The sequence below is a fragment of the Microtus pennsylvanicus genome, chromosome 1, assembly GCF_037038515.1.
Source record: "Microtus pennsylvanicus isolate mMicPen1 chromosome 1, mMicPen1.hap1, whole genome shotgun sequence".
In the NCBI taxonomy this organism is placed as follows: Eukaryota; Metazoa; Chordata; class Mammalia; order Rodentia; family Cricetidae; genus Microtus; species Microtus pennsylvanicus.
Genome location: NC_134579.1, coordinates 201,355,120 through 201,367,140, shown reverse-complemented (window position 1 = coordinate 201,367,140; position 12,021 = coordinate 201,355,120). Strand labels below are relative to the sequence as shown.

Below are 12,021 nucleotides of genomic sequence, written 5' to 3'. Positions count from 1 at the left end.
TACAATCCACAGGTCTATGACATTTTGTTTCCACAGTTTGCACTCAAACAGAAAATGGATGCCCAGAATCTGGCTGTTGCCCATCTAAAGCGGTAGACATCATTTTGGAGCTGAGTAGAGGTTAGAAGAGTTTTAGGAACTTTATTAAATGCCTACATTGCTGTTTTGTTAAAATTATTTTGGTACTACACCATAAAGAACAGGAAGGTGTAGAGGAAATTCTAATTTCAAGAAATATGTAAGTGATTTTCAAGATTATTTCAGTACAAATATGGGAGGAGGGATAAAGAGAATTCTTACCAAAATGTTAAAGTCTCAGATAAAAATGAGATGCTACTGGACAATAACAGAAAGGCTGTTACTGCTACAAAGTGGATGGATTATTTTTGTGTTCTAGAATTTTGGGAGTAGTGAGCGAGAAAGAATTTCCAGGCAGGACATCAGGAGCCAAGGGCAATAGACAACCCATCATTAAACTCCCTCTGCTGCTCATGAGATCAACTGCTGATTTCTTGTGCTCAGTCCAAACGGGGAGCTAGCCTGCTCACGAAATATCCTCGCAGACATCCAAAACCACTTCTAGCCACAGAACCCTAGGGCATGTGCATTCCTGCAAACTTGTTCTGGAAACAGTTATTCTATGACCAATGCTCCTGGGACCAAGGGAACATTTAAGAGGAAATTATTCCCATTGTGCACAAATCCTGACTTCAGGCACCAGTTGCCTATGGTTTAGGCTGATGAAACCTCAAGATCTAACTAATATCAGATGAGGAGATAGTTTAGAAGCTTCATTCTGAAACTGCTCTCAATTCCATCCACTAATAATAAAAATGCAGCCTCAGTCTCCCTGCTCGGATCTCGTTCGTGACTTCTGTTATCCTGTTTCCTAGCGTGCACACTTAATCCTACTCTTTGGGAATTTCATACCCTCGTGGAATGCATTTTGATTATATTTACGTCCACTGCCCTCCTCCATACACCTAGAAAGATCCCCCTCAAAACTTTATGCTCCTTCTTTTTGTTGACAACCCACTGAGTCCAATAATCACTGCTCATGTGTATGGCTGTGGGGCTATCTGCTCGGGCAACCCACCAGAGTTCACACCAGCAAAGAAAAATGACTTTCTCTCCCTCGGCAATCAATAGCCAATAGCTCCTCAACTAGGGATGGGGTTTGGTGAGCCTCTCTTACCCACAGGGTGATTTTGACTATTTTTATCTTGTGCAGTTCACCGTATCTGGGACATCTTTGGTACAATAGTCATGCACACTCTTGCTTCCATTTCTAAATAAGACTTCTGCTTGCAGGCATTCTGTATCCACACATTTAGTTTATCAATAAGACTAAGAGCTCATAATATCTTCCCACAGGCAGACGTTATCAGATCAGCATCCCATACAACCTTTAACCCATTTAATCATATGTAACTTTTAACCTATTTCACCATATAACCCATGCAACATCTTTAAAAATCATTTCTAACAAACCCAATCACCTGAGGGTTAGAATTTCATTTTGGGGTATATAAAATTTTTAAGCTATAATAGTCATACATAAAAATATAAATAAAATTATGTAAGCATGAGCTATAAGGCATCCCATTCAATAGACTGTGAGGATAAGCATATATATTTGGCCTCAGTGGTCTTCAGGCATTCTTTCCAGTAAGTGTGATTTTTAGCCACATACGTCACAGACACACTGAAGAGAAAGTCACATACTTACGTTTCTGTTGGAATCGTAAATGGAGTCATTCTGTAGTTCAAAAATGGACTTGAAATCTCAAGAAACTGCTCAGGCTTCTTCGGTACAGTATCTGAAAAGTTCCGGTGGGGAAATGAGATGTACATTTCCAGAATCTTTCAGATTCTAAGCAGTGCTGGTTAGAGGACGTGTTTACCCAGGGGTTTCAATAGAGTTAAACAGGAATGAACAGAGACATTTTTAAGTGAAACGGTTTACAGATCTTGCCAACGTTAGCTTTCTTTTGTCTATAGCCAGTTTCTTTTATGGAGTAGAACAGTGAGAACTCAAATGGTGAAAGACAAGTCTTTGTATTTGCTAATGCTTTAATGGTGACTTTCCATATCAATTTTTTCTTTAAAAAACAAGTGTCCCTCAATTAACCTCCTCGGCACAACCACATAGGACATGCTGAGGAATGTGAGCTGGTTCATGGGACTACGGGACTATAGTGGAAGAAGAAGCAGGAAGTGCCAGGAATAGCAAGGAAATAGTGGGTTTGTGGGTATGCGTAAGTGTTAAGTTAGTTTAGAAGTAAGAAATTGCCAATGAGAAAGGAGAGTAGCACATCACCTCAGTGAACTCTAAAGTTGAATGGGAAAGAAACAAGCTCAGGTAGTTAGCCACGCCCCATTAGCCTTCAGAATGGACCTCCCTTCCCATTTTTGCTATTTTTTTACTTTACATATTAAGCCCAATAGAAAAAAGAAAAACAAATACACGATGAACCCTAGTGTAGGCCACTGTCACTGTGGATCCACCGGACCAAATACAGAACACATACTTGAATTTTTTAGATACATAATTCGGACATGGGTCAAGTAGCTTTGGGTGCAGGGCTGCGTGGCTTACCTCCGAACATACCATTCTCCATGTGAGACACTGGGAAGCCCCAGAGAAGTGTAAATTAGACTGTAAGGCCACAGGGCACATACCTTGAGCTTCATCCGTTATGACCGTTTCCTTTTTTTGGCGAATGAGTTTCCAGGGAGGTAAGGGAGGAGGTTTGGGGGGTGCCACAAGGGGACAAGACCTACTTCTGGTCACCAGCACAGGGTGGCTACAGATGTGAGAAAGCCCATATTCCCTAAGTTTCTCTGCAGAACTCGCCTACAAGATGGAAAGAAGATTTGAAATGAATCTTTCATCACCTCTCGTATCTAAAAGCAACACTTTTGCCAATATAGGAAAACAGGGACACCAATGTTTCTAGCTCTTAATAGAAACAACACCAACATTTCTATTTACTAATGTATATATTTATATTATATTTATATATGTTTATATATTATAACTTGTTTATACCATAGTATATAGTGTATTCATATTTATATTTATTAAATTATTAATATTATATTGATATGTGTATTAATTTATTATTTGCATGTTTAAGTTTTCCTGAAACCATATTTGCTTATTGAAAAGAAAAGATTAGATCATTTGCGAGCTTAAATTCCAAAGAAAATATAAAAATCTGTAGGCAGTATTTTGTAGGTTAAAGCTGTAAAACCAGTTTTTATTAGCTAAAAGTTTTTTTTGAAAAAAACCTCACAATTGTTATTTAACATTAAAAATGTTTTTAAATATGTTCAGTCTTGCAAGGTGACAAGAAATGGCCTTATCTATGGGAGATTGTAATCTCTAACAGCGGGCTTTTCCTCAGGAAGTCCCTCCATTACTGGAGACAAGAGAGGCATGGACAGGGAGCATAGAAGCTGTCCTGACAGATATGTCCCATAGTCAAACATTAAGCAGTAAAGTCACTTTCTTTGGGATGCATCAGACGATTATTTTAACATAACTGTAGCTCCTAAATGCTGTCTGAAGTATATTATAGAAGAGAGAGGCAGATAGACAGCAGCCAGAGACAGAGACAGAAAGTTTAATTGGTCCATACCGCAACCACAGATGGCTTTAACATTTAAAGTAAAATAATAAAATACCAACTACACTAAAGTCAGTCCCTCCAGGAACCATTTTCTTTCTAATGATTTCACATGATTAGTTTCTGTAATCATGGTATAGATAATAATTCAAACTGAAGAGAAAAATGATACCCTGATTTTTAAAAGTACCTAAGAAGAAAAGTTTTTTTCACTTTTTTATTTTATAGACTCTTCCAATTTACTACAAAAACATTCAGAAATTTCTTTAATTTGTAAAGTAGCTTAAAAACAAATATTTCCTTTCTTAGGTGTTGGAAGCCACCACGAAATCAAATCACTGCCCCAGAGTAATCCACTGGAAACTCGGGAGTGAATTTAAGGGTAGCCTGTGATAGGAGGGGTGCTGGATCACATAGGGTAGTTCTTGATGACTTGCTCTATTCCTCTGTGGTCTCCATTACTTCTTAGCCAAATGCAAGTCACTAACTATGTGTGTTGATCTTAACATGTTTTGGGGCTGTAACTTTAGTGTTAGCCTCCATTTTACAAAATTTCAATAGGGAAGAACCATTTCCTATGGATTTATGATTTAAAAGGTATACTTATATTCTCTAGGCTAGTTGATATTTACAGGGGAACTAGATCAACCTCATAGAAAGCCAACCCAAATGAACCATCAGATGGGATAGGGAATCACAACACTCCAGACAAATCTGGGATGGGTCCTTTGTAATCATGTTACAAACAACAGATTGATTCCACAGTCTCTGGCACCTTAAATTCTTTATGGCACCCAAAGGGAAGGTTTAAACTGGTGTTGTGGTACACATTTGTTTCCAGTACCGAGGAACCTGAATCAAGAAGATCACAAATTCTAGGCCAACCTGAGCTACATAGCGACACTGTATCTAAGGAAAATAGAAAAAAAGATTTGTGAAGAATATTCTGTCCTTAATTCCATAACTAGAGTTGCTTCTGAAACTTTTAACCCAATCTCTTTACAATTAACCCAATCTCTGTTAGTTCCCAGAACAGGAGTCTATGTGGTAGCCTTGCTCTTCAAATTTCCTGAAACGATCTCTGCTTTGAGCACACCTTCTCCTATTTGCTAGTGTAACTTCTTAGACCGCAGGTTAAAGAGTTAGCTTCCTTTGGGAAGATCTCCCTAGCTGCCCATTAGGGGGAAGATCCATGCTTTGTGTCTGTCACTCACATTGATTTCCCCCTTATTTATATAGCTATCCATTTTTGCCATTACTCAACAAACACAGCTTAGCTAGGTACCTAACATACTCTCTGTTGTAACAGCTTTTTAATTCTTGTTGTCCACTTCATTACAGAATTTGAGCTTTGTAGTGAGGAATTTAGATTATGTTACTCATCTTTATTACCTTAAGATCAGAGCATATTCCCTGAGATGTAGTTTATATTATTAAAATATAAGAATTAATGTGCATTGAGTGCTACAGTTTTAATAAGCAGTTTGAGTATCTCTTGGATATGAGGTGTGACATTCCACGACATATGGCTGATGTACCTTAATGATCCATACATTGTGTCTTTACCATCGAGAGCACCTAAAATGGTACCCATGGCTCACATGAAAGAGGAGACCATCAGGCCTAAAGTAAACACGAGTCTTAGCTTTAGGCATACATTTGATTGTGGGAGCTGCTGATTTCCAGAAACTGTGAAAAGTTCTGAGTCTGTTATTCAGTCACAGCTTTGTTACTTAACTCTGAATTAAAAAGAACAGAACCTGCCTATGTCCCTATGCTCGTGCTAGCATCCTGGGTCCTATCATTTTTATATTCCTACTGTTATGCAGTAGACTTTGGCTGGTAATAACAGCTTCTGAAATGATGGTATGGTGCTCTCAGGTTAATCTAAAAGACGAACGTGACACATGGGGCAGGAGTGAACCTATTGGAATACTTACTTTTCAAGCTAATTCTCATTAAAATTTTAAAAATCAACTCTGACACAATGGATATTCATGTACAATTGTATCAGAGTGCGTGCTATCCTTACAGTTTAATGTGGTGACTTTACAGCACAGAGAACCCCAAGGGTGAGGTGCTGGATGTCTAACGTCTCCACATAGGGTAAGGATGGAGCAATGCTGTCAATGTATGGCTGCGTTCGTCTAATTAAACTGTGTGGTAACTTGATAGATATTATTACAAGAGGCGAGAACTTGCTTTTCCCTCAAAGAACAAAAAGTTGCTCAAAACAAATAACATAATTGTTATATAATCACTAAACACATCATTTAAATGTGACACCACAGGGAAAACTGTTAAACAAAAAGCCAGCTTCCCAATGAAGCATAAAATAAGACTCCACACTGAACAAAAGTATAGAGTTTAATATAGAACATATGCACAGAGGAAGGAACCAAAGAACATATACCAGCACGTACACAGTCTAAGCCTGATTGTATACACTATACACAATTTAATTGTATTGCCTTTGGCTGTATTTACTAAATTTATGTTATTAAGTTTGTTGTTTAAAAGCAAGTAGCGTTTATTATGCATTGTCTTATCATGCAAAAAGATCGTGGCTGTGGCTCCGCAGTCTTAGTGCAAATATATGTATTATCATCACACTTTAAGAACATATGTGTGACTGGGTGGTGTATCATGGTTACTGAGTACCAGCCTCAGCACCCTCTCAGGGTTCAGAATAGGACTTCTACGGCAAGCGGAAACTGATTGACTCAGGTACGCCCCCTTCCCCACAAGTTGCTTTTATTCCTTGAGGGAAGCTAAAAGAAGGGAAAAGAAGCATAAGGGTATAAGGCTAAAGGGTAAGGCATCAGACATAAGGCATAAGGGTAAGGATAAAAATAAGGGTAAGAAAAGAGGTAAAAGGGGGGTGTGATCACCACAAAGCTTTCAGTTTAAATAAGCATACAGACTAGTTAACAATCCCATAGGCTAAGTTAAAGAAAATCTCTTCTAGAGACCTTGCTTTTGACTCCATCAGCGTGCCCAGGTGAGAATTTTTCTCTGAAGCTAGTTTTTGTGACTCAGGCCATTTTCCTATATAAACGGATTAATTTCCTGGGCTATGATCTTATGCTAGTTGAAACCAAGGTGAAGGACAAGTACAGAATGTTAGTAACCTGTTAAGTCAGAGCAGACCAGTAGATGGCACCTTCCTGAGTCTGCTGTTAGAGCAGACTCATCACCTCCTGTATGAGGTGCCTTTCTTATCAATGACTCCTGTCAATAAAGAACATTTGTGAGGGACTATTTTTATGTAGATTTTGGCTGTGAGAACAAGGACTTGACTGAATCCTTTTCACACCATAGGGAGGTATCCAGTCACCCTACAGGAAAAGTCAGATTTATACACTGCTGGGATATTCTAGAAGGGAGACGATTTCACAAGATTTTTACAGAATTGACAAAGGACAGGTGTGCCCGTACTCTGCAAAAGCGGGTTCTCCATGTGGAGTGTACGTACATACAGCCCATGAAAAGTCCAATAGTTCCAATAGCTGTACATTTACTGTATAACACTTGTGGGCTGACCACAATGGTAGTGTACACCTTTAATACCAGCACTCAGGAGGCAGAGGCAGGCAGATCTTTGTGAGTTTGAGGCCATCCTGGCGTACAGAGCAAGTTCCAGGACAGCCAGGGCTATACAGAGAAAACTTGCCTATATGTGTACTCTAGTTGCTGAAAAGTGATTGTCAGGAATGATGTACATGAGTTTTCACTGAAACGTATACTTCCTCTATTTTTCTTTTGTACATAATATAAAAATATTTTAAAATGTCTATTTTACCTTTATATAATGAGATAGTACTATGAACAATTGAGATAATTTGGATGTTCTAGCCCCTTGTACAGGAGCATGTACCTCCCCTCCATCACACATAAGGACATGATATCTCTTGGTTTTGAAGTCTTACCATCTTCTCTAACGTAAAGATCTTGTTTTCAAACAAATAGAGTGGTGTAAAGGTAGCATATACAACCATTTGAGGGGTCTGTACTGCTGAGGAACCTGGAAAAAAAGCATACATCGATCATGAGCATTCCTGTCAACATGAAACTGGATAGTTACCTTCTCAGTGTGGTCTCTTTTATAGGAGGGATAGAAGAGCGGGGAAGCAGAGAGGAGGAGACAAAGGAAGGAGAAGTGGAAGGAAATAAGAAACAGAAAGAGAGGGGAGAATGTATCTGGTATCTTTTCCTCTTTTTTATAATGATTTAACCTTAACTACCACCCTAAAGGAATCTCCAAAAGCACTTACATTAGAGGTCATGGCTTCAACATATCAATTAAGAGAAAAACAGTCTCCTCCATAAGCTCTGCTCCTCTGTAGACTGTGTCGTCCACATACACGAATTCCTTCCACCCGAGACACCAGCACCAAAAGCTTTAATTCAGTTCAACATCAATATCAAGTCCCAAGTGTCACTGAAATACCTAACTCACCTCCAGTGAGACTGAAGGCAGGACCCAACTCGAGGTAAAACTTCTCTCCTACAATTCTTTTTTGGTTGTTTGTTTAAATATAAACAATGAAACTTTATCCAGCTATAAATAAAAATGAAATTCTCTCCTAGAGTTCTATTTCTACTGGACAATATAAGTGAACTCCAAAGCGCGATAGAGAGAAAAGCATAGGACAGGTAGGCCCAGTTAGCACAAAAGCTTAGCAAGGCAATTCCACTGTTAGGTTTGGGAATAGTTCTCTTGGTTGGATTATCAGTTTGCTGGGCCCACTGTTCCCTTCAGGCCCTGAATGGTGATCTATCTAATTGGCTTTGTCCAGAGAACCTGTGAGAACATTTTGCAATTGCTTCACCCATAAAAGGCCCATTTGGCTCTTTGTGTGGGTAATAGGGGTTACTAAAAGTAAGAAGCAGGGCTCACCCTCTGCAACTGAATGGGAAACAGCCTTGTCTCCTGGGAGCCTGATTAGATGAAGTCCTGATTACCTCTGGATCATCTTGGGGACTTACCTGCATATTCATTCATAGACAAATAGTTCTATGGTCCAGTCTTGAAAAGTTACAAACAGCCTTCCTTTCATCTTATCTGTTTCCTCTAAAAGATAGCCTCCGTGTGGATAATACCATTTCTATCCCTACTCTTTGTGGACTTGACCTGGTGTACTCCACAGTGAGTAACTTCCTTATGGATGGCTTCAAGCCACACCCTTGGCACTCTTTTACAAGTTTTCCTGCTTTAGGATAAGGTCAGAGTGAATTTTTTTTCTAGTCTTTAAGTTTTTATTGGTTTCTGGTTTACGATCCCTTTCCTTTAGCCTCCCATCATATATTACCACTCATAGTTAAGACCGTAGCCTTCATGCCCAGCCCTGCTTGGAAATCACCTCAGGTAAATATCCAGTGTCACAATTCACATGTTGTTGCTTCTACAAAACACTAGAATACACTTCCAGCAACCTCCTTTCCAGTTCGCAATAAGAATCGCCTTTCCTTTCGAACCACATCTTCCTTGCTTCCAAACAGGACTTGTCCCACAACATCTGTCACATCTGGAAATCTTACCACTCAGCCCTTTACAGCCATTCAGGACTTTTTAAGTGTGCATCTCACACTCATCCATACATCACTCAGCTGTGTTATTTAGTATTTGTTATACCAGCACATTAAGTCATAGTACCAACATCTGCATTAGTCCTGTTGCATTAAGAAGAAGGACTGATATGGAAATAGGGTAGTTATTAGGAGTTGGTCTATATAGCTATCGTTTAATCTGCAGGGTAAGTCTGGCAATTGAGGAAGACCCAGGTGAAGTAATGAGTAATTCCTGTCTAAAGATGACTCCAGTCCCAGGAAAGGTCAGTGAGTTTGAGTCTGTAAGCACTCAAGAAGGAGGAGGGCAAACTTGCATATCCAGCATTTACCTGATTGGATGAGGTTCATTCACAGGAAACAGGATGAGCTGCTGCACTCCGCCTATTGATCTGAATATTAATATCATCCAAAAAACATCTTCATACAATATTTGCCCAGATTTCTGAGTACCCCCTGGCTCAGGCAAGACATAAAATCACCCATCACATTAACTTTCTCCTAAATTTTGATGTTAACATCTTTATGTATAAAATTATTTTGGTCTAAATTATACTCCATCATTCAACATTATACACTGGAACTTGAACCTTCCATGGTTCTCCTACCACAGATTACGTAAGTGTCTGGGAAAAGAGAAGAGGCAATAATTTTCAAAAACCTCTAAAGTGTCTGTTATTCCTCAGTAAAAACAATTATTTATAATGAGGCTCAGAAAATCCACAGGGAACTATTGTCTCATCTTATTTCACAAAGTTAGGACAGTGCATCGCCTTCATTTTTTCCCTTTTTTTTTTTTGAACTCACAGTGATCCTCCTGCCTCTGCCTCCTGAGTCCTGGGATTAAAGGCATGCACCACCAATGCCTGACTTCTTCTTGTTTTATTAGATATAAACACAAGCACTTTTAGAATATCTTAAAGGTAAATATTTGACCCCCAAGGGTTCCATAAGATCTTTATTTAAAACTCTAACAGAAATCATGTAATTTCCTCATCTAACTTTCTAGATGGCCAAACAGACAGACCTGCATTTCAGCATGTGTAATAATTGACTAATGTAAAAGGAGAGATAAAAACGGCCCACTTTGATATGAAGAGATGACATTTAAAATACTAACTTCTAAAACAACTTTACAATATTTTTCAGTATCTATGAGTATCCTCGTTGCTAAAACTGCCATTTTAATTGTAAGTGCTTTATTTCCTAGAGGGTTTCACCAAGTTATGATTTAGATGCCTCATTTTACACGGAATGAATCTCTCTGCATTTCCTAAAAGAAAATATCAGACAGTTCTGGTAACCAGCATGTAGAATTACTCAAATATCATGTTTATCATTGATTCATCGTCTGTTAGATTGTACTGTCTTAATATATAACAATTTCAGCCTAGAACATTGATTTGCCAGGGGATGAACTCCAAATAATTACAAAATCACTACAAACACTACAACAAATGCTTGTGCAGTGGCTGACTTTCATTAAATGTTTTCTATGTGCTAATTGCTGCCCTAAGAAGTTTGCCTGAGTCACGAGCCTGATGAAATAAGTTTTGTATGGATGGCATGGCTTTTTTCAAGTGAGAAAGCTAAATTGAAGATAGGTTAAGAAATATATGCAAGATGAAGAGCTATAAAATGTGAGAAGTTAATGGAAAGGGGTACCGAGCCTGTCCAGTCACTTCTTATCAATTATCCTCTCGAGCACTGGTTCTCAAACTTCCTAAAGCTGTGACCTTTTAATATAGTGCCTTATGTTGTGGTAACCCCAAACCATACCTTTTCATTGCTACTCTATTAATGTTATTTTGCTACCATTATGAATGATAATTAGATATCTGTGTTTTCTAATGACCTTAATAGACCTCTTTGAAAGGGTTGTTTGACCCATCAAAGGTGTCATGACCCATGAGTTGAGAACCGCTGCTTTAATAGCAATAGCAGAAGAAGAATAGGCTGACCAGAAGGCTTGTCAGATCATCTTCCACCAGAAGGTGTTTGTAATTTCACAATATGCTGCAAAACTCAACAGCAAAGTAATTTTTCTAACAGGCTTACTTAGTACACATATGTAGAAATTCAGTTGGATGGTATACATGTGTGTGGCTGTATGGGTGAGTGTGTGCATGTGTCATTAAATTAGAATGGGGACTATGGTAGACGAGGAAGAGACATTTTAAGAGAGAGGTAAAAAAAAGAATACGGTGGCACTAAAAGATGTGAAAGGAGAAGGGGAACTTTTTGGACAAAGAGTGGGAACCACACAGAAGGAGATAAGGGGTGGGCAGTGAGGGAGGAAGAATAATAACAAACTATAACGACACATACATATGGAAATCATGGTCCTCTTAAAGGTTTTAGGTCAATTCATTTGTGGTTAAGAAGTGGTCTCCTTAATTCTGTAGTTCTTTGATCTCTGACATTTGTTTTCCTTTTTCTCTTGAACAGACTGTTATTTCCGGGTTTATCTTTTATATGAAATGCCCCGCTAAGACTAAATATTATAAATAAACAGTGTGCATTAATAGTCACTCTTCTGCATATTTCTGAAATTTAAAATCACTAACTGCATAGCCACTTTCCAACCTGTAACAACTTCTAGTTTCACCAACTTTTGTGGTGAAAGTCTAGGTCTTAGTGGATGTCAGCTTGAGACACTTCCTTCCTCATTGCAGCCACCCACTGCTAGGCAGGGCCCACGTATATTCACCTTGTAACTGGCACGCTAAGCTTGGCAATGTTTCGTGCATCACTAAGTGATTCCGACTGCTGTAATAGCCACTCAGAATTACATAGCTTTACAAATGTCGCTAGTTTCCTT

The 12,021-nt window shown here is 38.7% G+C and overlaps 1 protein-coding gene across 8 annotated transcripts in view; it reads right to left on the bottom strand.

Moving 5' to 3' along the window:
- Adgb (androglobin) overlaps positions 1-12,021 on the bottom strand; it is a 118,595-nt gene that overhangs the window by 60,186 nt on the left and 46,388 nt on the right. For all 8 annotated transcript variants that reach the window (XR_012907910.1, XM_075949071.1, XM_075949057.1 and 5 more), the window contains 3 exons: positions 7,562-7,656; positions 2,683-2,857; positions 1,730-1,820 (listed from right to left, as the gene is read on the bottom strand). Coding sequence is in view for 7 of the 8 variants with exons in the window: in XM_075949071.1 (XP_075805186.1) it covers positions 1,730-1,820; positions 2,683-2,857; positions 7,562-7,656 (361 nt within the window). In the remaining variant the exon portion in view is untranslated. The remainder of the gene's footprint in view (positions 1-1,729; positions 1,821-2,682; positions 2,858-7,561; positions 7,657-12,021) is intronic.